This window comes from Osmerus mordax, chromosome 7 (assembly GCF_038355195.1).
Source record: "Osmerus mordax isolate fOsmMor3 chromosome 7, fOsmMor3.pri, whole genome shotgun sequence".
Taxonomy (NCBI): Eukaryota; Metazoa; Chordata; class Actinopteri; order Osmeriformes; family Osmeridae; genus Osmerus; species Osmerus mordax.
The window spans coordinates 6,541,687-6,569,271 of NC_090056.1; the positions used below are offsets into that span (position 1 = coordinate 6,541,687).

Consider the following 27,585-nt stretch of genomic DNA (forward strand, 5'->3'; position numbering starts at 1 on the left):
AATACAATAATATGTAGGCCTATAAGCTCATAAGTCCATTTGTTCGATTTAGTTTATCCTCCACAGTACAGCTTAGACTAGCTTTATTTGATATGAAAGTCTAAGATTTCTGCTGCAGATTCAGTTACCCCACTCATCAGCTTTGAAGGTAAGGTCTGTCTGAGAGCCTGCTGGAAATCGAGAGTAATAGGACAATAATGACTCAGTATGGGGCCGTTCTTACAGGCTACCAAGATCATGTGGATTCAATTCTCCAAAATTGCTCTACTGTGGGGTATTGGGTAATATAGCGCCACCTACTGCCTAGTGTTTGTTCGTATTTGTAGTTTATTCCAGTAATGTATCTTTTATTTCTGTGGATGTACTTGACCTCATTTCCAATGAAACTCTAAAGGTTTTACACTAACTCATCTGGAGTCAGGTGGCTGAGCGGTTAGGGAAGCGGGTTAGTAATCAGAAGGTTGCCAGTTCGATTCCCAACTGTGCCAAATGACGTTGTGTCCTTGGGCAAGGCACTTCACCCTACTTGCCTCGGGGGGGGAATGTCCCTGTACTTAATGTAAGTCGCTCTGGATAAGAGCGTCTGCTAAATGACTAAATGCAAATGTATCACACATGCAGCACTAGTCTTCAGAATTCCCATGCATGTGTTCTAATGTCAGAGATAGCTACTGTGTAAGAACTACATGTTGGCCCCTCATTGATATATTTTCAGACCATACCATGATTTTGAAGTGATTCATGAATGGAAGTAGACCCTAAGGTTCAGAAAGCACCTGGTTTATAAACGTGCATAACCATTCCCAGACTCGGGAAAGGTTGATGTGAAAATTGAGAGGATCTCTAAAAATATCCCAGCAAGTGTGCTCTGCTCTTTATGTAACGAATATACAAACATAAAAAATACTATTAACATATTAGTCAAATACTTATTTATAAAAGCGTGACATATTGAAGGTGGTCATTCAAAAACAGCTAAAATGCTTTATTAAATGAAAGAAATCAATACAGTGGAGTAGACATGTCAAATAGAGGATTGCTGTAACTTTAGTTCACTGGGGACAAGGCCATCTTGTGACAAATGCAGGGGACGTAATCGGTACCCTTAACATCACTCAGACATGTCTCTTGTAAAAGGTTACGTGGTCGATCATTATGTGGTCAGTAATCTGTGATCTCATACAATGACCTACATCAAAAAGGTGACATCACATAGTAATGTTTCCAGTTTGTAACCTGTCAGACTGAAAGAGCTTGGATGAAGTTAAACATTGCTGGTGTGAAAAAGCTCCAAGGGTAAAAATGCATTGACCTTCAACACAAAATACATAGAGTTTAAAAGGGAAAAGATTAAAACAAAAGTTGGTGCGAAACCAAAAAATAATAGTTTCATATGAAACAAAAAGCAGGTTCTGTTAAGCAATTGAGAAGCATGATACATTACAAAACAATGTTTGTTTCCACAAACAAGTAACCATGATACAAACTGGGATATCCTGAAGGAATCATTATATTCAAAATTCACAACAATTTAATTGTATAAATGCACATTTATTCATGTCGTCACCTACAAAAAAAGCAATAGTTGAGCTTGTATCATCCCAACCCTCCCCTTCTAGAAAAAAAGTCCTAAATCTATTCTAACATAAAAAAACACAGATAATTAGAAAATATGATAACATTTGAGCTAATGAATACATGATTCTGTGATACACTAACAAAACAAAAAATATAGAAATTCACAGACAGCAGTTATATGGAAAGGATCCAAAGAAAATGCCAACGTGTGGAGGTTGTGAGCATGCACCCTACTCGTTGGGGTTGGGGTTGGCGTCTGGGTACTGAGAAAGGTCAAAGGTGAGCACTTTACTGATGACGCAGTCTCCTTGCTGAGAAAAAATAAATAAATAAATAAAGAGTTATGCCCTCATTCAAAAGTATTACCTTTCCAACACCTGTCTGTGAAAACTGTAGCATGTGTGTGTATGTATGCATGTGTGTCTATATTGTTGTTTTGCTAATAGTCAGGACACCAACCTCTGGGTAGACTCCGATGAGTGAGTCTGCCTTTGTGTAAAACTCCTCCTTCAGAGAGATGACAATGGCCTGGAAGTTCATCACTGACTGGTCTTTGATGTAGTTGGCCACCTACACACCAAAATGATTCATCAGAGTTCCAATATGTAGTCATTCCACTGGGATATCTCTTTGCACATGGCACAAATCACATGTTAATACGGTGTGCACACCTTGCCAATGTTGGTGTTGTCCAAGGCAGCATCGATCTCATCCAGCACAAAGAAGGGGGCAGGCTTGTAGCTTTGGAAAAATGACAGGGCTTTAATGGAATATTCCACTTCGAACATCCTTAACCCCATTCCATCTTTCCATCCTCTTTACCTTTAGCCTTTTGTAATCTCATTTGTGAGTGTATATTATGGTCTGGCTAGGGGCCTTTATTTATTTCCCCCTCCCTCCCTCACCTGTGGATAGCGAAGAGCAGTGCCAGGGCTGCCACTGTCTTCTCCCCTCCGGACAGGTTGTCCATGGGCCTGAACCTCTTGCCAGGGGCCACACAGTTGTAGTTAATACCATCCAGGTAGGGTTCTTCTGGGTTCTCGGGCCCAAGGAAAGCCTGGGAAGGGGACACACACCAGTTTAACATCTAAAAAAAGATTCCATCTCACCACGCTGTGATGTGTATTGTCAACCTTTTAAGACCCCATCATGGCTGTCATTGACATTTTAGATTCACTGGGTATGAAGGTAGGGTGTTACTGTGCGTGTGTGTGTACCTGAGCACTGCTGTTACGTGACAGGGCCTTGTATATTTCGTCGATATTGGTGGCCACCGACTCGAAGCAGGCGTTGAATCGATCAAATCGCTCTTTCTTGATCTGCTCGAACGCCTGCTTGGCCTTCTTAGCTCTCTTACGGGCCGCCTCGAACTCTGCAGCACACACAAGAGAGGGGAGCAGTGAGATTCAGGCTCAACATCTACCCATGTTGTCTATTTAGTGACTGAAACGTGGACTGAAGTGAATAAACGACTTCTTGGATTTGTGGATTTCCCCTGGCCTCTCTCCTTTTCTTGAAATCTCTCCCCTCTGTGCTTGAGGGACTGAACCGAGTCAGGTCTTGGGGAAGCCTCGAGGTAAACGGTGGCTGTGGGTGACACTATTAGCACGTCCCTACCCCCCTACGCTCAACCCACATCGCCCACCACCTTCTCCCCAGCACACCACCCTCTTCCATCCTCTCATCCCACCACCCTCCCCCATCCCTCCCTCCCCTCACCATCGCTGGTCTCCTGGAACTTGTCCCTGACGCTCTCCAGCTTCTCCATGGCCTTCATGTTGGGCGCGCTGATCCTCTGCAGGATGCTCTGCTGCTCGTTAAGGCGCTGCTGCAGCTGGTTCATCTCCCCCTTGATCTCGTCCTCCGACAGGGCGTCCTGGGGGGAGGGGGGGGGAACACGTGCGCACACAGGAAATGACACGAATGGCTAGAGTCCTCGGGATCTCAACCTGAACAACCTATGGGGCGAGTTAGTGTGTCCTACCTTGAGGTCTTCAGACAGGATGCTGTAGTCTATCTCTATGAGGGCCTCCTTGGCCAGCACGGTGCTGGACGTCCTCTGACTGCTGCTAGACTCCTCAGCCTGAGTCCCCTACACGCAGGGACAATAACGACAGTGAGGGACCAGGTGTGTGTGTGTGTGAAAAGAGCTGCGCGCGTGTGTGTGTTTAATACCTCTCCCTGGCTGATGTCGTCCATGGTGCCAGAGCGGAGTGGCAGCCTGATGTCCTGCATCTTGCAGGCCTGCAGGAGGTTGTGGCGGTCGCTGCGCTTCTGCTCCAGTTTGGTCTCGATGGCCGTCACCTCTTTCTGGAGCTGGGTCAGCTCCCTGGAACACACACACAAGTTAGTTTTCACTTCCATTCAAAATTGTATTATCACTAACCACTAACCCTTAACATAATTCTAATCCTAAACTCTAAAACCCCTTGAAAAATGCATCTGCAGTTATGGGGCCCACCAGTGACCTCAGCTACGAGGAGCGTGTGTGTGTGTGTGTGTTGGCTCAGTGCTCACTTGTTGGCACCACCCAGCTTCTTGCGGATCTCCTCCATCTCGTGGTTCTTGTCGTTGACCTCTGATTTCTTGGTGAGGTGCTGGTTCTTCAGGTCCTGGAGCTGGGCCATGGTCTCATCGATGATCTTCATGTGCCTGTGTTCCTCCTGGAAGGAGACACAGACAGGGGGGAGAGATCAAATCAAATTGTATTTATATAGCATTGGCATTTCATACCAGAAGGCAACACAATGCGCTTTGGAGATAGATTGGAGTGATCAAGGCAGAGTCTGTGGCAAGCCCATTCATCATCACGTTTAACATTCTAAACAGTGATTCAACAAGCTTGTGATTTTGATGCTTCTATTTTCAGTAAATCCCTATCAAAAGGTTTCGGTCTGGTGGACGTCCTCCTCTTTCACCTTCTTCAGCCTCTCGATCTCACTCTCGTCCTTCTTGACGGTCTGCTCCCACATCATGACCTTCTCCTGGTCCTCCTTCAGCTGGTTCTTCTCATAGTCCAGCTGGATGCCCAGACGAGTCTTCTGGGTCTCAAACTCCAGGCTGCCACACGGCCCAACAACACAGGGTTAGGGTTGGGGGGGGGGGAAACAAAGGACGGAAGAAGGAGAAAAGAGACTTCAAAGTCCAGAGTGCACCTGGGGAATTCTTACCGCTTCTTGGCGATCTCGTTCTGCCTCTTGACCTTCTCCTCCTCGAACTCACGGATGTTCCTCACCCCGATCTCCTTGCAGAACTCGATAAACACCTCGTCCTCCACCTGGCAAAGTCACCGCAAAACACATGTCCAGTTAGTTCCTAAGCCAGTGACTCACAGTCTACTTGAACTTCTTTACATTTAGTCATTTAGCAGACGCTCTTATCCAGAGCGACTTACAGTAAGTACAGGGACATTCCCCCCGAGGCAAGTAGGGTGAAGTGCCTTGCCCGAGGATACAACGTCATTTGGCACGGACGGGAATCGAACTGGCAACCTTCAGATTACTAGCCCGATTCCCTAACCGCTCAGCCACCTGACTCCGACTTTGCAATGGTAAACAAAACATTTTGGGGGTGTTCCTCACCAGGTTCATGCGGTCTCTGAGGTCAGTGATTTCCTTTTCGCGGGATTGGATGATCCTTTTGATGTCGTTGATCCTGGGCCCAAAGTTTGCCAGCTCGCTCTCCAGCTTGGACTTCTCCTACAGGTGGTCGAAAAAATAAGTGTTTGTCATTCAAAAATGGTAGAGTGGCCATGGGGTTGCGTGTGCCATCCTCCTCGTACCTGCATGTTGAGGGAGAGGTGGCGTGTCTTGGTCTGCTCCAGGTCACTCTGGGAGTACTTGAGTCTCATCTGGAGGCCGTGGGCCTGGGACTGCACCTGACGCAGCTCCGCCTCCTTCCTCTTGGCCTTCATTTGCTCCTGTACTCAAGAGAGAAAGGAGTGATGCATAGTGGGAAATGTAGTACTCAACAGGTTCAACGTCAGTGAACCAGAAGTAACTGATACAACATACATTTTGTGGCACTTTGCACCATTTCAATGAGGAAGCACCTTTAATTATACACTATGTAAACACAACAAATGCTGGTCCCATGTTTCATGATATTAAATAAAATATTCTAGATATTAACCAAAGGCAAGAACACATTAAACATACCTTTAACCGTATTAATAACATCTTTGAAATGGTTGAATGTATACTTTTGTTCAGTCTGTTTTGCCAGTCTATTACACGTGTATCCTGTGTGAGCTATGTATTGTTCATTTTGGATTTTGGTCAGTATTTACAACTGACCACATAATTGCGATGTCTTGTGTTTACCTTGAGCTCCTCAGTGAGTTTCTCCTTCTTGTCCTTGAGCTTGTCCACGGCCTTCTCATCCCAGCGCCTGGCCTTGGCCTTCAGGTCGCTGGCTCCACCAGAGATCACACCAGACTTCTGGAAGAGAGTGCCGTCCAGAGCTACCGTCTAGAGAGAGAGAGAGAGAGAGAGAGAGAGAGAGAGAGAGAGAGAGAGAGAGAGAGAGAGAGGGGTGAAGGGGAGTTAAAAAGATGGGAGAAAGGAAAAGCTTTGGTCTCTAAAGGTATGGTCTTTGATCTGTAAGGGTATTTTCCGCACATTATTAAGTTAGAAACGGTTAATGTAATTTACGCTTTGACATGGTTCGGTACGTTTTCAATACAGCCAAAAAAAGAAATGGCAAAGAAATGTCCTTGATTTTTTAAAGGTTATGTTGAATTTTATATAAATACTATAAATGTACCAATTGCCTCAGTAATTTTTGCTTTTAAATCAGTATGGAATGGCTGCCTAAATGCTGTGGGGATAGTTTAGGGGAGTGTATTACTCCTTGTTCTTGTCTTGTTCCACCTATTGACACACTGGGGTGATGTCAGCGTAAATGAGTTGACAAGTTTGACGTATTCCCACTGATGTAACTCTCGTGTTGCAGATATATCATCAAAAAAAATATAAATATATATATATATATATATATATATATATATATAGACATATCTATATCCTATCCACCAGTGTCTTGCCCTCATAATTCACAGGGGAAGCCAAAGTGTCTCCAAATGCCAGACCTGTTGGTTATTGGAGAATCTTCCATGTCTGATCTGGTAATCCTAGCCATATTGCAACAAGCTAGCTCAGCCTCCCAGCCCCAACAACCATCATGCGAGTACAAGCCATATATGGAACTACAACTGCTGAGAAAGCAGTAGGCTCCTGTCCCACATCAGTAGCCTTGCAGCCGCATCTTCACCTTGTGTCTGTAGGGTCCTCCGAAGGCGATGCGCCGCGCGTCCTCCACGTTGTCACACACCAGCGCGTTGCCGCAGGCGTACTGCAGAGCCTTCTTGATGTGCGGCGGCTCGTAGCGGATCACGTCGATGACCAGCTTGGCCCCACGCAGCTCTCTTAGCTTCTCGTCTGTGGGCTTCACCTACAACACACACAAAATAGAATATGTCCTGATTTCACTCACTTTTTACTCATTCAAACCAACTTTATATTCCTCACTAAGGATTGATAATACTTTTCAGACACTAAGTATATATTTCTTCTTCAGAAAGACATTTGCTGGCCACAGACCTCCAGGTAGTCCAGGGGCAGGAAGGTCTCAGGCTCTCCTCTCTGCTCCTTGATGTACTGGATACAGTCTCGCCCCGTCTTCTCAGAGTCCACGATGATGGCGTCCATGTTCTTCCCCAACACCTTGGTGACGGCTATCTGGTACTTCTTCTGGGTGGGCTGGCACAGGTCGATCAGGCGGCCGTACTACGATGGAGGGAGGAGGAGGACAAGTTTAGCAAGGTGCCACATTTAGATGCACCATTTGGCGAGTGAGAGCCGTCCTGGTCTCCAGTCTTACCACAGATCCGGGGTAGAGTCTCTTGATGCTCTCCATGATCTCTGCCTTGCGCTGCTGCCGGCTGTTCTCCTGCCTGTCGATTCTGGCGTCTCCTAGTTGCTCCATAACCTAGGAGGCACCAAGAAAAAGGCATTTTATGTTATTACAGAAACATAAACATACTTCCTGTCCTCAGTGTTTGTTGGGTACTAGAGATGAAGTTCTCCTACTAAACAATATAAACACCACAATGTTGTGTTCTCAGCACTTTATTTGTAGTTGTCTTATTTTATGACTATTTTTTTAATCTATGTCTTTCATTTAAGGTCAGGGCTGTCACAAATGACAATAGTCAGTTTTCACTTAGGTCACTAAGGTCCACGCGCTTTTACCTGGTTGAGCTCCGTGTTGATCTCGTCGATCCTTCTCTTGGCCATCTCCACTTCCTCAGTCAGCTCCTCCTCCATGCGCTTCTGCTCATCCAAAGACTGCCTGACCAATCACATCATAAGATAAGTTGAGCAATCGAGTCATGTGATCTTGACCGCATTAAAGCAGCGTGTGGAAAAGTATGTCACTAGGTAAAAGCAGCAAATATGACAAACTTCACTATAAAAATTAATTAAAAAAAAGGCCATACTTGCTGGTAGAGATGTAGTCCTCCAACTTCTCAATACGCTTCTGGTTCTCCTCAATCTCACGGATCTTTTGCTTGATCTTGGCCTGCAGTTACACATAACATCACGATGCATCATCTCCTGTTGCCCAATTGCACAGTAGATGCATTCTAGGAGTATCTCTGACATCACCATTTTCCTCCTCCTCCTCCTCATCATGCGTCATCTTTACCTCAGTCTCGACCTTCTTCCTCTCCTCCAGGTCCAGACGGTCCTGGTCGGCCTTCTGGTCGCGGTTGAACTTCTCCAGCTCCTGGGCCAGGGTGGCAGCTCTCTTGCTGGCCTCCTCCTTCAGACGGTGGTACTGCTTCACCTGGAGAGGAGACGCACACACAGGGGGTAACGTTTGGCAGGCAGGTGCATTTGTTGGATGTACAGTATGGTGGAAAATAACTTGTTACGCGAATATTGTCTTAAATATATCCGTTTTTTGGGCTTCCATATTCATGTGGCAGTTTAAAAGTCCAACGTTGGGGAAATGTTTGTTTTATCTTTTCATTTCATTATTTCTTATTAAGCTTCTTTTTATATATATATATATATATATATATAAGACCGTTGCATGATACTAAACTTGAAAGAAAGCTCCATTTTGCTAAATTCCACAGATTATTCCTTTAAAAACTCTAGAGAAACATGCCGTCTCATTCACTGAGAACATGTACGGGCCACCGGGCCACTCACATAACCCTGCGCAGAGGATTCATGTTTTGATGAACCTACCTGGTTTTCCTCCAGGGTAAGATCCTGGCCCTGGCTCTGGGCCTCCTCCTCCATGCGCTCCTCAAACTCCTGCTTGGTCATCTCCACCGCCCCCATCTCCTTGTCCAGCTCCTCCATGTCCGCCTTGCGCTTCTTGTACATCTTCTGGGCGTTCTGCAGGGACTTGCGTGCCGCCTCCAGCTTCTTGATCTTGTGGGAGGTGTTCTCCTTGGCCTTGATGTACTGAGGCCTCTTCTGGTTTAGCTCTGAGTCCTTCTCCCTGGGCAGACAGGACGGGAGGCGTACAAGTTTAGGATGACATAACTTGACTTCATTCCGAAAGGAGGCGCAGGCCAAAGCTACGGCCGCGCCCATCATCTACCATCATCTACCACCATCACCCACTTGATCTCCTTCTCCACCGTCTGCTGGTCCCTCATCATCCTCCCCAGCTCCTTCTTCTTCTCCTTCAGCTCCTCCTCCACATGGTCCATCTTCTTGCGGTCCTTGTCTATATCCCGGTTGCGGTGGGACAGCTCGCGGTTCAGCTTCTCGATCTCGGCCTCGTTGTGGTAGAGCTTGAAGAGCTGCATCTGGACGTGGGCGCGCACCACCTCGTCCTTCAGCCTCTGGTAGCGTTCAGCCTGACAGACCACAGCAAGGTTATTTGAGAGAGAACTTATTGACTGTATTGACATCATTGAGCCTGTGTTTGGGGTGGGGCAGGTCATCAATGGGCATTTACTTTGGTAATAAGAGTGGCACAGTGGAAAACAGAGTGAGGGGTCTGTATTTCAGTTCAAAACAAGACAGGAATAACAAATCGACAAAGTTGCACCTCCTCCTTCTCCTGTTTGGCCTCTTTGCGCTCTGCGGCAATGTTCTTCTTGCGGTGGTAGTTGAACTGGGTGTCCTCCTCTGCCTTCACCATCTCCTTCTTCCTGCGGTCGTACTCCTGAGCCAGTTCACCCGACCGAGAGATCTCCTCAAACAGAGCCGTACGCTCCTTGGGGTTCTTCATGGCGATGGACTCCACGGCTCCCTAGTGGGTAATTATTTTTTAAATTTTTTTAAAAGGTCACCAAGAGGCTTAATTGCACAGTGGATGAAATAAACTATGAGGACAAGTTGTTTATGAGAACTTAGGTTACTTCGGTTCTCTTCTATAATTTTGCAGTTTCACAGGTTTGATTCTTTGTTTCACGCACACAGTTTCATGTAAACGTTTAAGACTGTATGCATGACTCTGTTCGCATGTCTCACTTGGAACACCAGGAAGTTCCTGGCTTTAATCAGGATGCCCAGTTTCTCCAGCTCCTCGCTGTACTCTGCCAGCCCTACCACCTTACTGTTGATCCGGTACTCTGAAGAGGACCCTGAGAAGCAACACAGAAAAGGTGCAAACTGTTATCAGTACAGTTACGGTGACACTACCAAAGCCTAACTGATCACGAAAGAGATGTCAATAAGCTTATGATGTGTATGTTGGGTAGCTGTCATTGCATTACCGATGATTACTCTGGTGAAGGTGCGCTCCTCTCCGTTGTCCTCGCGATACACCATGCTAACGAAGGCTCTGTTGGCAGCAGGCTTCCCCACAGGCGCCCCGTGGATCAGGTCCTTTAGGGTTTTCACACGCAGGTTACTGGTCTTCTCAGCCAGAACAAAACTGATGGCATCCATAAGGTTCGACTTGCCTGGGAATAAATTAGATGTAAATATGATTCAATATACATTAGCAGGGTACCACTGATTCAGTATATCAGGAACATTTTAGGGGTCCGTGGTTGTTTGCTCTAGTGAATAACTGGGCGCTCGTTCATTTCAACATTAACAGGCTAAAGCAACATATTCAACCCACTTTGATCCCAAAATAAATTAAAGTGTCCAGGTAACTCCAGTTTGCACATATAAAGAACACACTAAAGGTATTGCATTATCTACTCTACTGTAACGTAATGTACAGTATATTATCTTTGTGAATACACCATGGTAGCCTGACAACAATTTACTCTGTCTCTCGCATTCCAGAGAACACTGAAATACTGTAACTTTCACCCGTGACAAGTAATTTTACTTCATCTGACAGACTAAGTAGCAGGCTAATGGCAATGCGTTAGCATAGCAAGTTAACCCTTAAACTACATAACTGGCTAGCCGTAGTACTCACCAGATCCATTGGGTCCAATAATCGCAGTGAATTTGTGAAAGGGGCCTATAATCTGCCTTCCTTTGTAGGATTTAAAATTCTCAATCTCGATCAATTTCAAATAACCCATGATTGCAGACGATAAGATTTCTTCTGCGAAAACAGATCAAATCGGCGTTGTGTTGTTAGCCCGCTAATGCTAGTAGATAGATTTACGAGCTTACTCCAAGTAGCATGCACGCAAATTGACTAAATGGCTCCGTTTAATTTGAAATACAGTAATTCTACATTACAGTATAAACTGATAAAACAGCCAAGTCGTTAGCTGACTACAAAAGCTCTCAAAAAAGCTTTTAAAATGTACGTCTGCAACAACAATGCGCCATTTTACAGTCCTGCTGCACACCCCCTGAGCGCGCGTAACTCAACATTTCCTCGCGAGATCTCAGCAACTGTACAATGTATCCAAATGTAACCTGAGAAAAACTTTTGTTTCGCTTGGCATGTTTTTTTTCTTCTCCCTAAATATGTATTTCAAATGTAATTATAACTAAATGTATTTGATGGTCAGACGATAATCCATTAAAACGATCATTTGCCCCATGATACTTTGTTGTATTAACTGATGTTGCCATGGTTACTTTAAACACCTAAACAAGGACAGGAGGACAGTGCATAGTTGCGGGAACAATATATTGACGGATGTATTTGCTCCTGTTTTGTGGTAAGCTACAGTGGTTTTCACATTACATTATGATATTGAATTCACATAAATCTAATCTTTCAGTTTATTTTTTTTAATGCATTTATGTAGCCTATATTGTTTCCTTTTTACTGTGTACAGTAGCCTATTTGACATCACTTTTAGTTAAAAAATGGGTCAGATTGTTCTATTTCGCAGTCAGCTCCCCAAATGTCTTAAATAATTACTTTTGGAATGTCACACTCTATCCAACTGCAGAGTAATTTACTGACATAGTATAACACTAGCCTATGTCTGTGAAATATAATATGTAATATGATAAAAGATGCTATTGTAATTTCTACTGTAACATGCGCGCATATAGAAACACGTACCAACTTGAGACTTCCTATGTGCAGGTCAGTTTGACTAACTCAGAAGGATGTGATCCTGTGTAGGCCGCGGGTCCCTTGGTTGGCCGGTGCTAACAGTGCAATTTGTTTTCATCCAGACAAATCCTAAACGGGGAACATGTATAAAGTCGACCTGCCGGTGGACAACTCTGCTGACTTGGCAGTGAACCGCCGACGAGCAGCAGAAGCCGCTCGCCAGGCTCGAATCTTCAACACCAGAAATCGAGTCATGGGGCTGGATCTTCCAACTCTGGAGCAACAGGTCACGGAGAGAAAAGCGAGGGATGAGATGGCCAGGCAACGAGAGATGGCCTTCGGTAAGCATTGTTGGCACGGGTCACGGGCATCTTGCCTGTTTGTCGACAGGAAATAACTTTGAAGTGTATTTATTGGCAGATTTGCTGAGAGTGACACAGGATAAAGTGCTGATGCACCAACAACGGCAAGAGGAGGAAATGAGAGCAGAGTTAAACAAGAACCTGGTCCAGTACCATCAAATCCATCAACGTGCAGAAGACTCCCTCGATGCAGATCTTACATTTGACCAGCAGGGGGCAATCGAGTTGTTTGAGTCTGAATTAGGTCCTGCTAGTATGAAAGTATTCCAGGTACTGTATCATGACATATTCCATGTCAGTTGAATGCTACTTATGTCAACCAGAACAATGGTATCCAATTTATTTTCACATAATCTCTTGTAATACCGGTAGGACATGTTGAGGTTCTCATTGCACAGAAGCTTTTAGCGAGGTGTTTGAAGCTTGCACGTTGTGTGTGTGTTGCTCAGGGAGAAGACATTGGAGAAGATGAGAGGAGAAGATCTCAGATGGAGCAGACAGAGAGAGCCCTTCGAGCACAGAGGGAGGAGAGAGAGAGAAGACTGCAGGAATCACAACACAAAGGTTTAACCACACTCACAACGCGCACACGCACACACACACACACACACACACACACACACACACACACACACACACACACACACACACACACACACACACACACACACACACACACAGGTAACACTGATAGGCGCTACCTTTGTAAATCATACTCAAGCTTTATGCTCTCGTGCACAAGTAATCATACACCCCCCCTGCACACACCCACACATACATGCACACACACACACACACACACACACACACACACACACACACACACACACACACACACACACACACACACACACACACACTCCCTATTCCCAGGTGGCTGTGATGGATGCTCATGTTTGTAGGAGCACTGTGTGTGGGACTGCTTGGGGAAGTGTTATGTGTGGGTTGTGCATGAATAGTAAAAGCCTGGAAGTGCTTGTGTTGTTAAGTGTTTGTTTGGATAGTGTGGAGGTGTGCAGGGAAGTGTGCAGTGCAGGCTTGTGCAATGACGTTCAGTGTGTGTGTGTGTGTGTGTGTGTGAGAGTTACAGAGCTGCTGGTAGGCCAGGCACTGGTACACCAGGACTTGAGATCTGTTCACTTAGATGCTCTGGAGGAAGAGTGTAAAAGGGCCACCCGCATCGCTCTCAACAACTACAATCAGGCTCAGGTAAACACACACATACACACACACACACACACACAAAATGAAGAAGAAAGACATAGACACAGGTATGCGCGTGTAGGTGGGTGGCGGGATGTTTTCTTTTTTTTTGGGGGGGGGGGGATTTAACTAAACTAATTAAAGGTGGTAAACGATGCGTGCGCCTTTCGCTCGGGGGGAAACGACGACCACGTTATCAGCGCTAGGCAACCTGAAGTGGCTTTGAAGTCTGCGTGGGCTGGACCTCCTCTTGAAAACCCTCCTCTCGTCTGCCTGACTGACTCCGCTGGATGGCTCGTCCGCGGGGACGCCTCGTTAGCGCTTGTTGTTAATGCCATTTCTCATGTCAATTATGCAGCCCCGCTAATTGGCCCTCACAGGCATTAGCTCACACAATGCTACACTGCACTTTGAGGCTCCTTCCATCCAGCACCCCCTTATCCACAAACCCCCTTTTAGTAACGATCCCAGGTGGTCGGTGGGTCTGTCGACCCCATGGTTGACCCCAACGTGCCCAGAGGAAGAGGCAGAGCAATAATCACAAATAATAGGTTAGAATCCCCAATCTCAATATCTCTTTCAAACTGACAGCCTGGAATAATGCTGTCAAATAGCGCCAGCCCTTCTTTATTGATTGAGCTTGCCTAGTGGAGAAGAGCCAGTGTAATCATTCCCAAAGCCCCACTCATGTAGTCCTCCATGCAGAGAAGTATATAAAGGATTCTACAAGATTTCAGAGTATTTCACTTGCATCTTCCTTCGGGGCCCTGACATGAGGATTGGTGTTTGAAACTAACATCGACCTGCCTGCTGCAGGCTGCGGAGAGGGCGGAGCTCAAGCGGAAGGAGCGTATGAGGAAGGAGGGGGAGGAGCTTTCGGAGGTGTGTCACATGATGACCTCCGACATCCTGACCGAGTGCCCGGAGGCTGCGCAGAGGGAGGCCGGCGGCCAGGGCGGGCCCCGCATACTGACGGACCGCTGGAGGGGAATGAGCGGCGTGCAGCTGAACGCCATCTACAGGCAGAGAGAGGAACAACGGGCTGAGAAAGAGGTAGTGCACACAGCAGGCCTGCATAGTCTTGGCTTTAGAATCAGCCCAAAACAGTCTATTTGTGTATATAAATGAGGCATTAGTATTTGTTATTATCATTTCAAATCATTTCATTTACATAAACGGTTTAAAATATATAATGAAGGTATATCCGTCGTATCTTGTTCAATTGTATATCATGTGTCAAACTCTCTTCCTGCTCAAGAACATCATCTGTTCCTCCTCTCCTGGTTGGTTTTCTCCTCAGAGGCAGAGAGAGGTTGAGAAGCAGAGGGATGTGGCCTGGGACTTCAAGCGCATGCTGCGCACCAGAGGGGAGGAGGAGGAGGAGCAGAAAAGGGCGGAGCTGCAGAAAGAGAAAAGGATGCAGATGGACCAATACAACGAGCAGCTGGCCAGAGAGCAGCGCCAACAGTGAGCGAGGGCCCAGACACACACACACACCCACACACGCTTGTACACACACACACCGCACAGTATACAGTATATACAACACACACACGCCGCACCAACATTTACACTTCAAATGAGTACCTCAGATTACACAGGGAAAAAAACGTCTATATTAAAGTATATCTCCTGAATAATACCTGGACAAAAAATACATTTTTGTCCTTGTTGACTGTTCTCTCTGCCTTCTCCAGCCAGGAGTACTTGAAAAATCAAGTTTACACCAACAAGCCCACAGCCCACTACTTCACCCAGTTCAACAGCAGTTCTCGTTGACCTCCCTCATCCAGAACTCCACTTACAGAGAACACGCTCCAGCATGTTCAAGCAACACTAAACAAGCATGTTGAATAAAGTCTACTTTTACCATGCTGTTTTCAATGATTTAGTCAACAGGTGACTTATTGTGAGCTATGGGCCTCAAATATAGTGTAACTTAAAGTGGGTTTTATCTTTGTAGTTTCTTTTTAGAATTGATAAGTACACACCTGGGATACAGGGATGACAGAAAGGCACCGTGTTGTAATTTCTTTTTATTGTCATCACATATTCAGTTACAGTGGCTGATTTCATAATGCAGATACAATATTATTGGCCCATATACAGTACACAATCCTACAGACCCCGACCCCTCCAGTCCATAATGTGCTAATGGTGCACCCCACCCCCCTCCCCCTGCCCCCACACACACCACACAGAGGCACCGCTCCTCACCATACAGTGAAACATACAAACCCTTCCCACCCTCCCTCCCTCACTCCCATCCTCCCCCCCCCCCAGACGTCACCACTGTATATTCATGTTTGGGTCCCTTTTAAAAGCCGTTGTTGTTGCTCTTCTGTAAGATGCAATTATTCACTTTTTTTGTTTGTTTTATGTTGTAACTATAAAAAAAGAACGTGATTTCACAGAGAAAATATATGCTAGCGACCACCCGCCCCCCCCCCCGCCCCCCCCCCCCCCCCCCCCCCCCCAAGCAATCCCCTGATTCCCCAAAAAAGCAAAGCTGGACAGAGTGGCAGTAAAGTGAGTATCTGTGTCTGTTGGCTTTTTCGCTCATGCTCCGTTCAAAGCTAACATTTGCCTCGACTCTGACAAACACAGTTGTTTAGCAGCAGATAAGTCGTGATAGAATATTGGCATTTTTCGCATAATCATTTATTATTCCTGTATGAAAATAGATTTCTAAAACTATTTCTTTTTTATTATTATCCTGAGTGTGTCTATACAACTGGCAACAGGGAAATCATTTAGACCTCACAGATCTACAAGGAAGCCAAAGCGACCCTAGAACCATCCCCCTGCTGAAAGGTCCAACACTTTATTTTGAGGGACCCCTACAGAAGCCATACAGACAGTCAACCTTGAAACCAATTACCAACTTTGTCAATTGATATTTAGTTGAATGTTTAACGAAAGTTGATCATCTATACACAGGATATAGGAGGCCCCTGAAATGTAGTTGGCTAGGGGTGAACTCCAGTTGGTGATTTAGTAGGGTATGCAGAGCCAGCAATGTTGCATGTGCTCCATGTAGTGTGTACAAACTATCCCTGTGCCTCCCTGCATCTCACACCAGCAGAGAAAGATTCAACAGATACTCACTGGACTGCAATGCGTTTTACTAGACGGTGATGATTTGACATGAACCAAATTCTATCCTAAATGACAAGAGGTATCAATGTGGTATGCTTTTTCTACAGTTGTTTTCATCTAGGAGTGCTCGCTAACATTTACCACATACAAAGAGGGGCGTTTTTCTGTGTCTTTTCTTCTTTGAACTATTCAATCAATTTGTTTTCTTCTGAAACAGCCAATCACTGCTTTTTGGGTACATAAAGAAAGAATGAATTCATTCCTTCACTTCGAAAAAGAAAGAATAACTACTCGCAACATTTTAGATTGACTGAAAAACATAGTTCAAATGGCATTTCTTTATCAAACAAATTCATTGGGCTTTATCAAACATTCTTTTGGGTTATATTTACATTCAGAGTGACATTTAAAAAGTGTGCTCTCCACATCTGTCATCTTCAAAACCAATACCTCTGCAAGGCTCCAATGCCTCCATACCTTGGCAGATTCTAATAAATAGGTTTTTGGCATGTAACTATTTCTACCCAGCTCTAGAACGTATACATTCTATATGTTAAGATGTCAAAAGCAACCCATATATACAAGTTTGCCTATCATCAGAGTTAACTTGCATTGATGAGGGCAGGGATAACAAGTGAGTGCGTGCACTCACCCTCCCTAGCTGATAATAGGCTATTTAAATAAGCTATTTAAATACTGCCCCATGATACATGTTATAATGTCATGTTATGCTATGACATAAACGGCTATGGGAAGGATTGTTCATTCGTCGACATACTTTAATACACGGTAGAAAGAGACACAGACAGATACAGAAAGCTGCACAAAAGTACACACAAAAAAAGTTACAATATCATACCAATCATGATGTTACACTTACGGTGAGAAGGCGACAGAGTCATGACATATCGGGCGCTCTACGTTCACCCAGCAGGCACAGGAACCCAGAAGGAGCATGTACATATTCTATAATACTGTAATATGGCTAAATAGATAGATGTTATGCAGCTAGCTATATACACCGCTTTGCTATTTAGCGTTTTCACTGACGAGTTTTTTGTAAGCATCCAATTACCTGTTGTTATAGTGTAAAGCAAACTTGGCTGGAGTAAAATAAAGTGTGTTGATACAAGAAAAGTGGAGAAAACAAATTATATAAACAATATCATGTCATCAAATTATTTAGAAAACAGTGCATTTACAGAACGGCAAATCAAATGTGATATCCAACCAAAGCCATGTTCAATACAAAATAAAAAAGTCAGTAGAAAAATAAATGAATCATAAAAATGACAATGGCAATTGACAACAGACATTTGTAATGGCTTTAGACACCGAAATGGCCTCAAACAAAAACCTGATAATAATAAATATTTAAGACTTGTCGTTTGCCATCCACATTAGCTTGTGCTGTCCGTTTCAATACACTCAACCCCTCCCTCTCTCTGTGTGTGTATGCACCTCTGCATCCAAAACTAGACCTGAAATTCCTCTTCAAATCTCTACCTACAAGACATTTAACAATGACCTTAAATTATTTAGTTAAATTCCTCTTTTGGTCTGCATCTCTGTCTCTCAAACTCTTGTACCATATACCATAATCAGAGAGAAACAGAGAGAGAGAAAGAAGAGGAAAGATGGCTGTTTGTCAGGTAAGTTGTAAACTACATAGAGAAGAGACTGAGGACATCATTAGGTTGGCGGTGTGTGTGTGTGTGTGTTTTGCGTCAGTCAGGTCATCTACTTCTCACACTCCCTTTGGTCATCTTACACTCCGGTCTATCAGATAGCAAGACTGAGCACCTGACGTCTCTGAATTGTCATTGTACTAATCCTGTCATCAGCCGATCCACGGATTGCTCCGTCAACCTATTGATTTGCAAAATCAATCATGAAGAGAGGTGTGTGTGTATGTGTGTGTGTGTGTGTTATGGGCACCTATCTTAACTGTTGACATGGATTGCTGACTTCCGATCCCCTTGTGAACTTGTTTAATCTAAGACGGCCGCCGAGTTGGGAAGACCATTGCTGGCGGGTGCGGTGGGGGTGAGGGTGGTGGGGTTGAGGGGGGAGCTGTCCGGCACCAGGCTGGCCTCGGGGCCCTCGCTGGGGGCTCCCCGGCTGTACTGGCTGACCAGGGACTCGTCCAGGTTGACCTCAGTGATGGCGCTGCTGCCGTTGTACTCGCCCAGGTTGTCCTCGCTGGTGCACAGCTTGCTGTCCTCGCACAGGGACGGCTGACTGGCCGTCCGCTTCTCCTCGTTGTCGCTGGGGAAGGAGGAGAGGGGGGGGCAGAAAGAGAGAGAGACAGAGGTGAGGGAAGGAGGAGGGGGGGCAGAAAGAGAGAGAGAAAAAAAGGGAATAAAGGGAGGAAATGGAAAAGAAACAGAGGAAGAGGAAAAGAGAGAGAGAGAGAGAGAGAGAGAGAGAGAGAGAGAGAGAGAGAGAGAGAGAGAGAGAGAGAGAGAGAGAAGGGTGGTGGGGGTGGGGGGTGGTTGGGGGTAGAGACACCATTACTACCTCTTGTGCAATTTACAGCAATAATCAGCAACACAGTGAGACAGCAAGACAACAACAAGGAGGATAGGAGCAACAAGGGAGAGTAGCAGCCTTAAAAGTGGACACCAAGGACATGACTAAACACATCTCAATGTTGGTTAGACTGATGCGGGGGTCATGCAGAATAAGGCAGGTTTCCAGCATACCTTTCTAGAGATCTGCAAAGCAGAGGAAAGCGTTCGGAGGAGGAGGGGTGGGGGGTTAAACAAAGAACAGAGTAAAAAACACAAAGGAGCTGGGGAAACATACATTTTCATTTGGAGGGGGGTTAGAGAGATCTAGCCTCTATAGGGTCGACAAACAGGCTGCATGTTAATGGATGTGAATGTTGTGAATGGTAAACTACTTGTTTAAAAAAGAACTCTAGGACTAACCTGTACTCTCCAAACGTCTCATCCTTCATTGGGCGTGCCTCGGAGTCAACTTGACCCTCCTCTTTATCTTTGACTGACGGATGAGGGAGGAGAGAGAGCGAGCGAGCGAGAGGGGATGAAGGAGAAAGAGAAGTAGAGGGGGTGGGGGGGGGGGTAATTGAATTCCATTATCTTGTTGCTAATCAGTCCAACCTCCTCTTGTCTCCATTTTAAGCCACTGTCCAACAGTTCAATAGTGAAACACGGACTTGGGGGAAAACGGTTAGCATCAAAAGCTAGCATCATTGACGGAGCTAACCCTTGTGTCTTGCCGTGTGGATTACCTGAGTATTTCCCCCCTTTGCTCCTCTTGATGAAGCAGAGGATCAGCAGGATCAGCAGGAGCAGAACAATGGCGCTCACAAGCCCGATGAACCAGCCCTGAGTGGCAAAGCCTGTATGAAGATCTGTCACTCCTACACACACACACACACAGAGAGACAGAGAGAGTGTGTCAAATATATGAGAGGAAGTGAGAGCGAGAGCCAGTGGGAGAGAGGAAGGCGGCAAGACAAGACAATAAGAAAGAGAAGAAGAGAGGCGAGAGGGATGGAGAAAGAGAGGGGGGGGGTGAAAGAGAAGAGGGGGGGATGAAAGACAGGATGAAAGGAAGAAAAAGGATTAAGGAAGAGGGAGAGAGGCTCATGTAGGCTCAGTGGACACACTCACAGGCGTGGTGGACGTGGGGCTTGGGACCGGCAGAATATTGCACAATGCCCCAAACAAACGCAGCTAATGGATCATTTCATACGGTTGGCTTTTCATCTAGGACTTTCAAAGCACTTCACCCAGACGGGTCAGCCAAGTGCTAAGAGACCGAGTAGGCCGACAATGTGCGAGTGTCTGTCTGTGTGTCTGTGTGAGTGTGTGTGAAGCCCACAGAAGAAGTGCTGTTGTGTGTCAGTCTGTGTGGAGGTGTGTTGCGCTACAGAAGATTGTCCAGTATGTCAGGTAGCAGTTTTTTCCAGTTTGGTAATTGTGTATGACTTACTGTGTGTGTTCTGGCTGCGTTGGTGTGTGTGCACATGTACATCCATAGACATTGTGTTTTGTGGCTGTGTCGGTGTGAGATCAATCCATACCGATGGGTGTTTCGCTGCGTGTTTGTGTCATGCACCGTTTGTAAATGAGGTTGCTACCTGCACTCTCTGTCTGGATCTCGGTATCCCAGAAGGTGTTGTTGCCGAATGTAAACTTCAGACGGTACTGAGACCCAGGGATCAGACCCTGCAGCTGGTAGAAGGACTGGGACGAGTTCACCTTCTCTGACTTCTTCCATCTACCACCGCCTGCAGAAAAACATTTCAAACCTTCCTTTATCACGTTCTGTGTTGACCTGCTTCTTCCGTAGAGATACTATGTTTTTTTTTATGCATGCAGAAATGTTAAGTTGTTGGTTGAATTTAGTCATTTGATATCGTCTTTTGTCTTTTGTATTTACCGGTCTTGCAGAGGTAGTAGATTTGGAAGGAGACGCTCCTGTGTCTCTCCCTGGCTGCCCAGCTGAGGTTGACTGACTGGTCTCCTACTGACAGGCTGATGTTGGCTGGAGGAGCTGCAATGTTTAGATGTTATCATGGAAAGCTATTAGGAAGTCATAGACTTTTGGATCCAAATGGGATTACATAACAATCCCCCCAAATATTCAAAAACGTAATTTCATCCCAGATAAAGTAAAGAGTAAATGCTGCGGATTACACCCAGACCCAGCGACACCAACTATGAAATGGGATGTACATTTCAGAATATTGTTAATAACACATTTGGTATTTCAGAATATTGTGAATGACAGCAAATGAACAAATCCTCCAGCGGTTGTAAGTAAGTAAGAAGTAAGACTTTATTTATATAGCACATTTCATACAAGAATTGTAGCTCAAGGTGCTTTACATAAAATCAATAAAAACAATAATACAAGTGATAAAAGTAATAATTAAAATAGCAAATTATAAAAACAATAATATAACTAATAAAAGTAGTAAAACCCTTCTGAGATAAAATTACTTAAATACTTCGGTAAAAAGGTAGGTTTTAAGCTGTCTTTTAAAAATGTCTAGCGTATTTGCTTCCCTAATATTTATGGGTAATTTGTTCCATAGTTTTGGGGCGTAATTGACAAAGGCCGAATCACCAATCTTCTTATTCTGGTGACCTCTAATAGGCCGGTATTTGATGATCGCAGTGTTCTAGCTGGTGTGTAGTTTATAAGGGAGTTAGCAATGTAGCTAGGTCCTTGTCCGTGTAGAGCTTTGTATGTGAGGAAAAGGACCTTAAAGTCAATTCTGAAGGTAACGGGGAGCCAGTGTAAAGTGGCTAGGACAGGACTAATGTGTTCTCTCCTTTTAGTTTTGGTTAATAATCTAGCTGCAGAATTTTGAATGAGCTGTAGTCTTTCAGTGGTTTTCTTGGGAAGACCAGTGAAAAGTGCGTTACAGTAGTCCAGCCGGCTGGATATAAAAGCATGAATTAACTTCTCTGCATCATTTTGGTTTATGAATGGTCGTACCTTTGCTATATTCCTCAGGTGAAAGAAAGCTGTTTTGGTCACTTTATTAATGTGAGAGTTGAAATTTAAATCTGAGTCCAGGATTACACCGAGACTCGTCACCTCTGGTTTAAGACAGGGGGTTAAGCCTCCAAGATTCTTAGTAAGCATCTCTCTTTTGGATTTGGGGCCACATAGTAGAACTTCGGTTTTGTCTTCATTTAATTTAAGAAAGTTATCATTCATCCATTTGTTTATTGCCAACAGGCAGTTGGTAATGGAATTGATGGCCGTTGCATCGTTGGGTTCAGTGGATATATATAGTTGTGTGTCATCCGCATAGCTATGGAAATCTATGTTATGTTCTCTGATTATGTCGCCGAGTGGTAACATACAAAGAGAAAAAAGTAATGGACCTAAGCAGCTTCCTTGAGCAACCCCGTAGCAGTTCTCATGTTTCTATGGTCTCCTAAACTAACTTCCTTCCTGTGATATATGATTTCATCCAGTTCAATACACTATTTTGTTTGTAGTTTGGTTGTAGTTCTACCTCCATCCAGGGTGGTGGCGCCCTCCCTGATGATGGGCTTCCCGTCCCCGGCGGAGGTGCGCCCCCTCAGGTAGAAGCGATAACTGCTGTGGCGGTCCAGGTCCTTCAGGGTCAGGGATGTGGCCTTGTGGTCGTCTATGGTCACCACCTGCATGGGGCTGTCGTCACTCTCCACTACTGAGGACCACAAGACCACAAAACAACGTTTTACGAACACAGCACCAACATCTAAGACACAACCCTTCCATGACTGCGGGCCACAACACCACAAGACCACGTTCAATAAACATGACAATGATCTGACTGACATTAGGATAAGGACTTCGACACCTCAGTGATGGAAGATCCTAAAGGGGTTGAAACCCTTCCAATATTGATGTGCTTCAGCTATGTTGACGACATGCCATCACTAGACTGACAAAACAATGTGTCAAGTGTTAAAAAACAGCAGTGTCTGAGGAATTTAAAAACCTCTTCCGGGTTCCAATAGAGGATACTGTGTTTGAGCTACCTGTGTGTATGGGTTGGTGACAGCTCTAGATAGACGTTAGGTACAGTCAATAATGGGGAGAAGACAGTGGCTCACTCTGTTGGTATTGGAGAAGGTAGCCCAGGAGGATTCCGTTGGGGTGGGCAGGGGGGGTCCACTGGAGGGTCATCACGGTCTCCCCTGGACTGTCCAGGTTGAGTGACATGGGGGGGCTGGGTGCTACCAATGACACAAACGTTGTGAGTCCACACCATGCAAGACTGAATCGGGCTATTAATCAGAAGGTTGCCGTTTCGATTCACGGCCGTGCCAAATGACGTTGTGTCCTTGGGAAAGGCACTTCACCCTACTTGCCTCGGGAGAATGTCCCTGTACTTACTGTGCGTCGCTCTGGATAAGAGCATCTGCTAAATGACTAAATGTAAATGCAAGACTGCCCACAGAGAACTGTCGTCCTCATCATTTAATCATCATGTTTACACGGTATCAGCACTGTGTTGATACAGCTGTCCAATTTATCTTGTCAGTTATATTCCCAACACCCCCCACATCCTTTCCTTCTGCATTTCCTTTCGTGAAGTTGTCTTTGAATTCCGTCACCCTCTTTTTTCCCCCCTCTCTCTCAGTCCCTGTTTTCTCTTTCCCCTTTGACCTCGACTCTACCCTCCCCTCACCTTTCTCTCCAGCCTCCCAGCCTCCCATCCCCCTCTCTCCTGCCTCTCCCCTTTCGCTTGTTCTCTCCCCCTCCAGCCCCCTCTGTCTTCCCCTCCTCCCCTGCCTCCTCTACCCATCCATCCCTTACTCACCTCCCTCATCGGTCTGGAAGGACAGGGTCTCGGACGGTGGGCCTTCGCCCTTGCTGTTGAACACGGTAGCGGTCAGGGCATAGTGGGAGAAGGGCAAGAGTCCCCCGATCACCAGTTTCTCCTCGTTGGCGCCAACGGTCAGCACCACGGTGGTCTCGCCCTCCCTTGCCCTCCTGCCTCGGTGGTGCACCCTAGAGCCGTACCTGGTGAGGTGGATCTAGGAGCAGCAATCAAAGGGTTAATGCGCGTGGGTCCTTGTGGAATCTGCAAAGTAGACCTATTTGTGTGTGTTTTTTTTAAATTGATGTATTCAATATGTCATGTCTTGCAACACAGACTGCATGTGTGAAATAACACAATGCTGTATTTGAGATGATGTTGCATGTTGTTTGATGATGTCTTGTAAAATACATTATTCCTTGGCACTAACAACTGTAATGTTCTTCATTTCTAGACCTTAATTACCTGTCAGTTCCTCGATTTAGATGAAGCATCTACTAAATGAATACATGTAAATGAAAGGTTCAATCTGGAAATAAGTCTAAGGATGTCTGGTTTTGGCAGGACAAACATCGATAAACTCATCTTGGAACAATAAGTCCCTCCTGTCTATGTGGTGGATTTTGTTAGAGTTTTTATATTGCATGTCTTTACTATTTTGTGTCTAAAATAGACAGTTGTGGGTATTTTCAAGCCTCAATAGAAGTCATTCAACCTCAATTCTATTCAGAAATATTTTCAGTTTTTTGAGTGTATGCTTCTTGAGATGATGACTACACTTGAGCCAGTTTCCTTGAAACCGTGCAAAGGCTGCATGGAATTCCTGAGAGGAACAAAAGAGGCTGGCAGTGTGAGGTGTCGGTGTGTGTCGTGTGCACGTGTAGGAGGGTGTTGTACACAGCTGACTGGACGCCAGTACCTTGTATCCCAGAAGCTGTCCCCTCACAGTCTCCCGGTCCACCGCCGCCCACGTCACACGGATGGCTGTGCTGTTGAGTATCGCAACACCCACATCCATTGGAGGGTCATGAGGAACTGAGAACGAGAGAGAGAGAGAGAGAAAGAGGGAGGGGGAGAGAGAGAGAGAGAGAGAGAGAGAGAGGGGGGGGGGAGAACAAGGAGTATAGAGAGGGTGAAGAGAGAGAGGAGAGAGAGGGAGAAAGAGGAGGAGAGAGAAGGGGAAGAGATAGAGAGAGGAGAGCGAGATGGAGAAAGATAACAAAAAACAGACAAAAAGAAAGGTGATGGAGAGGGAAGGAGGGATGAATGAGTGAGTGAAAAAAACAATTAGTCATGGCCAGGGCTTGTCACAGACTTTTGTAACACAGCGACAATGCAATATCATGCAATACAAAAATGGCAATTCAAACAGGAAACAAGAGCTTACCATCCTCTCCTGAGTAGCCAATGACAGGGTCGGCCTCAGGCCCCTCCCCTTCCTGGTTGATGGCCTGCACTTTGATCTCAAAGGCAGTGAAGTTGCCCACGTCGCTGACGATGAAGGGTGGAGCCATGGTGTAGTTGAAGTGCCAGGTCGGCCCACTGCCCACAAACCTCCTCCACATCACCTTGTACTGGAAGTCAGGCCCATTGAAGCTCCGCCCATCCATTTCCTGGAGTGACAGAAGGGAGAAGTGAGCGAACAAGTCTAGAGGGCAACATCGTGCATGTTTAGAGAATTCATTTTGGCGTTGTTGAGATGTTGTTGAGGCAATTCAAACTACAAAGAAATATGAGTGGCATGTAATGTCTCAACCGTATCCCAAACTGCCTCTCGGTGGACATTCAAGTCTAAGTACAACAGTATTTTCTTGAAGTCTAAGTACCTTCCACATGATGATCAGGGAGTCTGGGTCAGTGGACTCGCTCCTCACATCCTCAGGGTTGTTGTCTGGAGCTGAGGAACGAAGACAAGGGGAATTATAAAACATACACACACACCTACCAGGGCTTTCTAGTAGCATGTCTTCTATAGTATATAAGCATTATTTAAGACAGTATTAACAAATGTCCACAAGGTGTTTATCTTCAAGCTGCTCGCTGAGGTGCTGATCTGACCTTCCGCCGGGGTGCTGTGGAGTTCCGAGGGAGCGCTATGGTCCGACGTCCCGATGGCGTTGATGGCTGTGACCCGGAAGCGGTAGGACACGTAGGGCTGCAGGGTGAGGTCGGCGCTGTCCTTGGTCCCACCCACAATCTTTAGCTCCTCCCAGGCATGTGGCTTGGAGCCCTGCTGCTGGAACTGCACCACATAGTCTGAACAGAGGCAGGGAGAGAGGAGAGGAGGACGAGAGGGAGCGAGAGAAGAGGGAGTGAATGATTCGAAACAGAAGGGGGGGGAGGGGCCGAAGAGGGAGTCGTTTACAAGTATCGGAGCTCTCTAGTGTCACGAGCATGTGTGTGTGTGTGAGTTATCTGTACCCAGCACAGGGCTGTTGTGTTCATCTCCTGGGGTCCAGCGTAGGATCACGTTGCGGTCCTTGGGGTCAGAAGCCTGGAGCTGGAGCTGGGTCGGGGGGTCTGGGCGGTCTAGAGGGGTCAAGAGCTCAGAGTGACTTCTACTGCACATGACATGCTTCATACAGCAATACACAAGCATAGCAACCCTATAGACCAGAGGTCTTCAACCCTGTTCCCGGAGAGCACAGGTACGCACCGACGATGGTGATGGAGCCGCTGGCCTCGGCCATGTCCAGCTGGGTATGGACCTCACAGGTGTACACCCCCTCGTCACCCGGCTGAACGTTGGCCACGATGAGGTCATTGCCCTCGAACGTGTACCTGTTGGATGCGGAATTGTCATCCTCGTCCTCCTCCTCATCATGCTAACCACCCGTCATGCTAATCGGCCGTGTCATCACACCCATACCATCAAACAGTGAGAGAAGCGCCCAAATGCATTCCGTTGTTAAAGAAACCAACAGCAGCCTTCAAAATGCAATTTTCTTTCCAAATGTGTTGATAATAGTTGGATGGGAATTCCAAACATCAACTTTTTGTATCTACAGGGCTTCATACAGGCCTTGTACCAGTCTCAACAACCCAGGGCTTAAACCAGTCCCAACAATCCAGACATGTACATGGTTATAGGTCATCCAGTCATACTTGTCTTCAGCGTATGATTGGAAGATCTTCTGTCCGCTCCTCCTCCATTGGATTTGAGGGGGGTCAAGTTTGGGGTCCACCTGGGCCAGGCAGGTGAAGGTGGCTGTGTCCCCAGGCCTCACCTTGAGAGCCAACGGCCGCGACAGGATCACAGTCTGGTCTGGGATTGAGAGAGAGAGAAAGAAAGAGAGAAAGAAGAATAGATATGAGATATTTAAACATAATGTTTGTAGCCTATATTCTGCACATAGGTATGTGTGTTTCTGTTCACTGGCCATACATTTGTGTGCGCTGTGTGTGCGAGTGTGTGTGCTGGTCGTATGACATGGCTCTCTTATGTTGTGGAATCTCGATTATTGGGCAGGGTGGCAACCGGTGAGGTATACAGGGGTCAGGTCAGGGGGCCTAAGAAAGAGATTGAGTGTGGCCTGTTATAAGTAAGAACTTACATAACAAGGAGTTTGCTAGACAAATCAA

The 27,585-nt window shown here is 45.8% G+C and overlaps 3 protein-coding genes across 5 annotated transcripts in view; 1 reads left to right on the plus strand and 2 right to left on the minus strand.

Moving 5' to 3' along the window:
• Positions 1–970: 970 nt before the first annotated feature.
• On the minus strand, positions 971–11,362 carry LOC136945908 (structural maintenance of chromosomes protein 1A). Its single transcript, XM_067240030.1, has 26 exons — positions 10,987–11,362; positions 10,325–10,513; positions 10,080–10,192; positions 9,655–9,858; positions 9,222–9,460; positions 8,838–9,096; positions 8,287–8,427; positions 8,078–8,160; positions 7,830–7,929; positions 7,459–7,566; positions 7,179–7,364; positions 6,850–7,029; positions 5,901–6,047; positions 5,360–5,497; positions 5,160–5,276; positions 4,749–4,855; positions 4,497–4,638; positions 4,096–4,241; positions 3,754–3,907; positions 3,563–3,670; positions 3,298–3,454; positions 2,796–2,950; positions 2,484–2,635; positions 2,250–2,319; positions 2,038–2,148; positions 971–1,889 (listed from the first exon to the last, which is right to left on the minus strand). Exons 1-26 carry the CDS (start codon positions 11,093–11,095, stop codon positions 1,809–1,811), a joined length of 3,696 nt encoding a protein of 1,231 aa, XP_067096131.1. The 5' UTR covers positions 11,096–11,362; the 3' UTR covers positions 971–1,808.
• A 284-nt stretch (positions 11,363–11,646) lies between these two features.
• On the plus strand, positions 11,647–15,435 carry ribc1 (RIB43A domain with coiled-coils 1). Its single transcript, XM_067240758.1, has 8 exons — positions 11,647–11,689; positions 12,159–12,377; positions 12,457–12,668; positions 12,848–12,962; positions 13,489–13,607; positions 14,418–14,654; positions 14,902–15,068; positions 15,299–15,435. Exons 2-8 carry the CDS (start codon positions 12,179–12,181, stop codon positions 15,378–15,380), a joined length of 1,131 nt encoding a protein of 376 aa, XP_067096859.1. The 5' UTR covers positions 11,647–11,689; positions 12,159–12,178; the 3' UTR covers positions 15,381–15,435.
• Positions 15,436–16,092: 657 nt separating this feature from the next.
• l1cama (L1 cell adhesion molecule, paralog a) overlaps positions 16,093–27,585 on the minus strand; it is a 43,789-nt gene continuing 32,296 nt past the window's right edge. For all 3 annotated transcript variants that reach the window (XM_067239796.1, XM_067239797.1, XM_067239795.1), the window contains 15 exons: positions 27,109–27,268; positions 26,660–26,784; positions 26,425–26,532; positions 26,062–26,259; positions 25,830–25,900; positions 25,391–25,616; positions 24,923–25,038; positions 24,004–24,220; positions 23,294–23,416; positions 22,708–22,884; positions 21,114–21,227; positions 20,812–20,961; positions 19,957–20,088; positions 19,634–19,706; positions 16,093–18,968 (listed from right to left, as the gene is read on the minus strand). In XM_067239796.1, coding sequence (XP_067095897.1) covers positions 18,692–18,968; positions 19,634–19,706; positions 19,957–20,088; positions 20,812–20,961; positions 21,114–21,227; positions 22,708–22,884; positions 23,294–23,416; positions 24,004–24,220; positions 24,923–25,038; positions 25,391–25,616; positions 25,830–25,900; positions 26,062–26,259; positions 26,425–26,532; positions 26,660–26,784; positions 27,109–27,268 — 2,267 coding nt within the window. In that variant the 3' untranslated portion in view covers positions 16,093–18,691. The remainder of the gene's footprint in view (positions 18,969–19,633; positions 19,707–19,956; positions 20,089–20,811; positions 20,962–21,113; positions 21,228–22,707; positions 22,885–23,293; positions 23,417–24,003; positions 24,221–24,922; positions 25,039–25,390; positions 25,617–25,829; positions 25,901–26,061; positions 26,260–26,424; positions 26,533–26,659; positions 26,785–27,108; positions 27,269–27,585) is intronic.

Excerpts from the sequence above, each read along its gene's own strand:
- LOC136945908 (XM_067240030.1), bottom strand. The coding sequence starts at position 11,095 with ATGGGTTATTTGAAATTGATCGAGATTGAGAATTTTAAATCCTACAAA. Across the intron at positions 3,908-4,095 it reads AAGCTGGGTGGTGCCAACAA|GGAGCTGACCCAGCTCCAGA; the intron begins GTGAGCACTGAG and ends TGTGTGTTCCAG. Across the intron at positions 2,636-2,795 it reads CACGTAACAGCAGTGCTCAG|GCTTTCCTTGGGCCCGAGAA; the intron begins GTACACACACAC and ends TCCCCTTCCCAG.
- ribc1 (XM_067240758.1), top strand. The coding sequence starts at position 12,179 with ATGTATAAAGTCGACCTGCCGGTGGACAACTCTGCTGACTTGGCAGTG. Across the intron at positions 12,378-12,456 it reads GCAACGAGAGATGGCCTTCG|ATTTGCTGAGAGTGACACAG; the intron begins GTAAGCATTGTT and ends ATTTATTGGCAG. Across the intron at positions 13,608-14,417 it reads ACAACTACAATCAGGCTCAG|GCTGCGGAGAGGGCGGAGCT; the intron begins GTAAACACACAC and ends TGCCTGCTGCAG.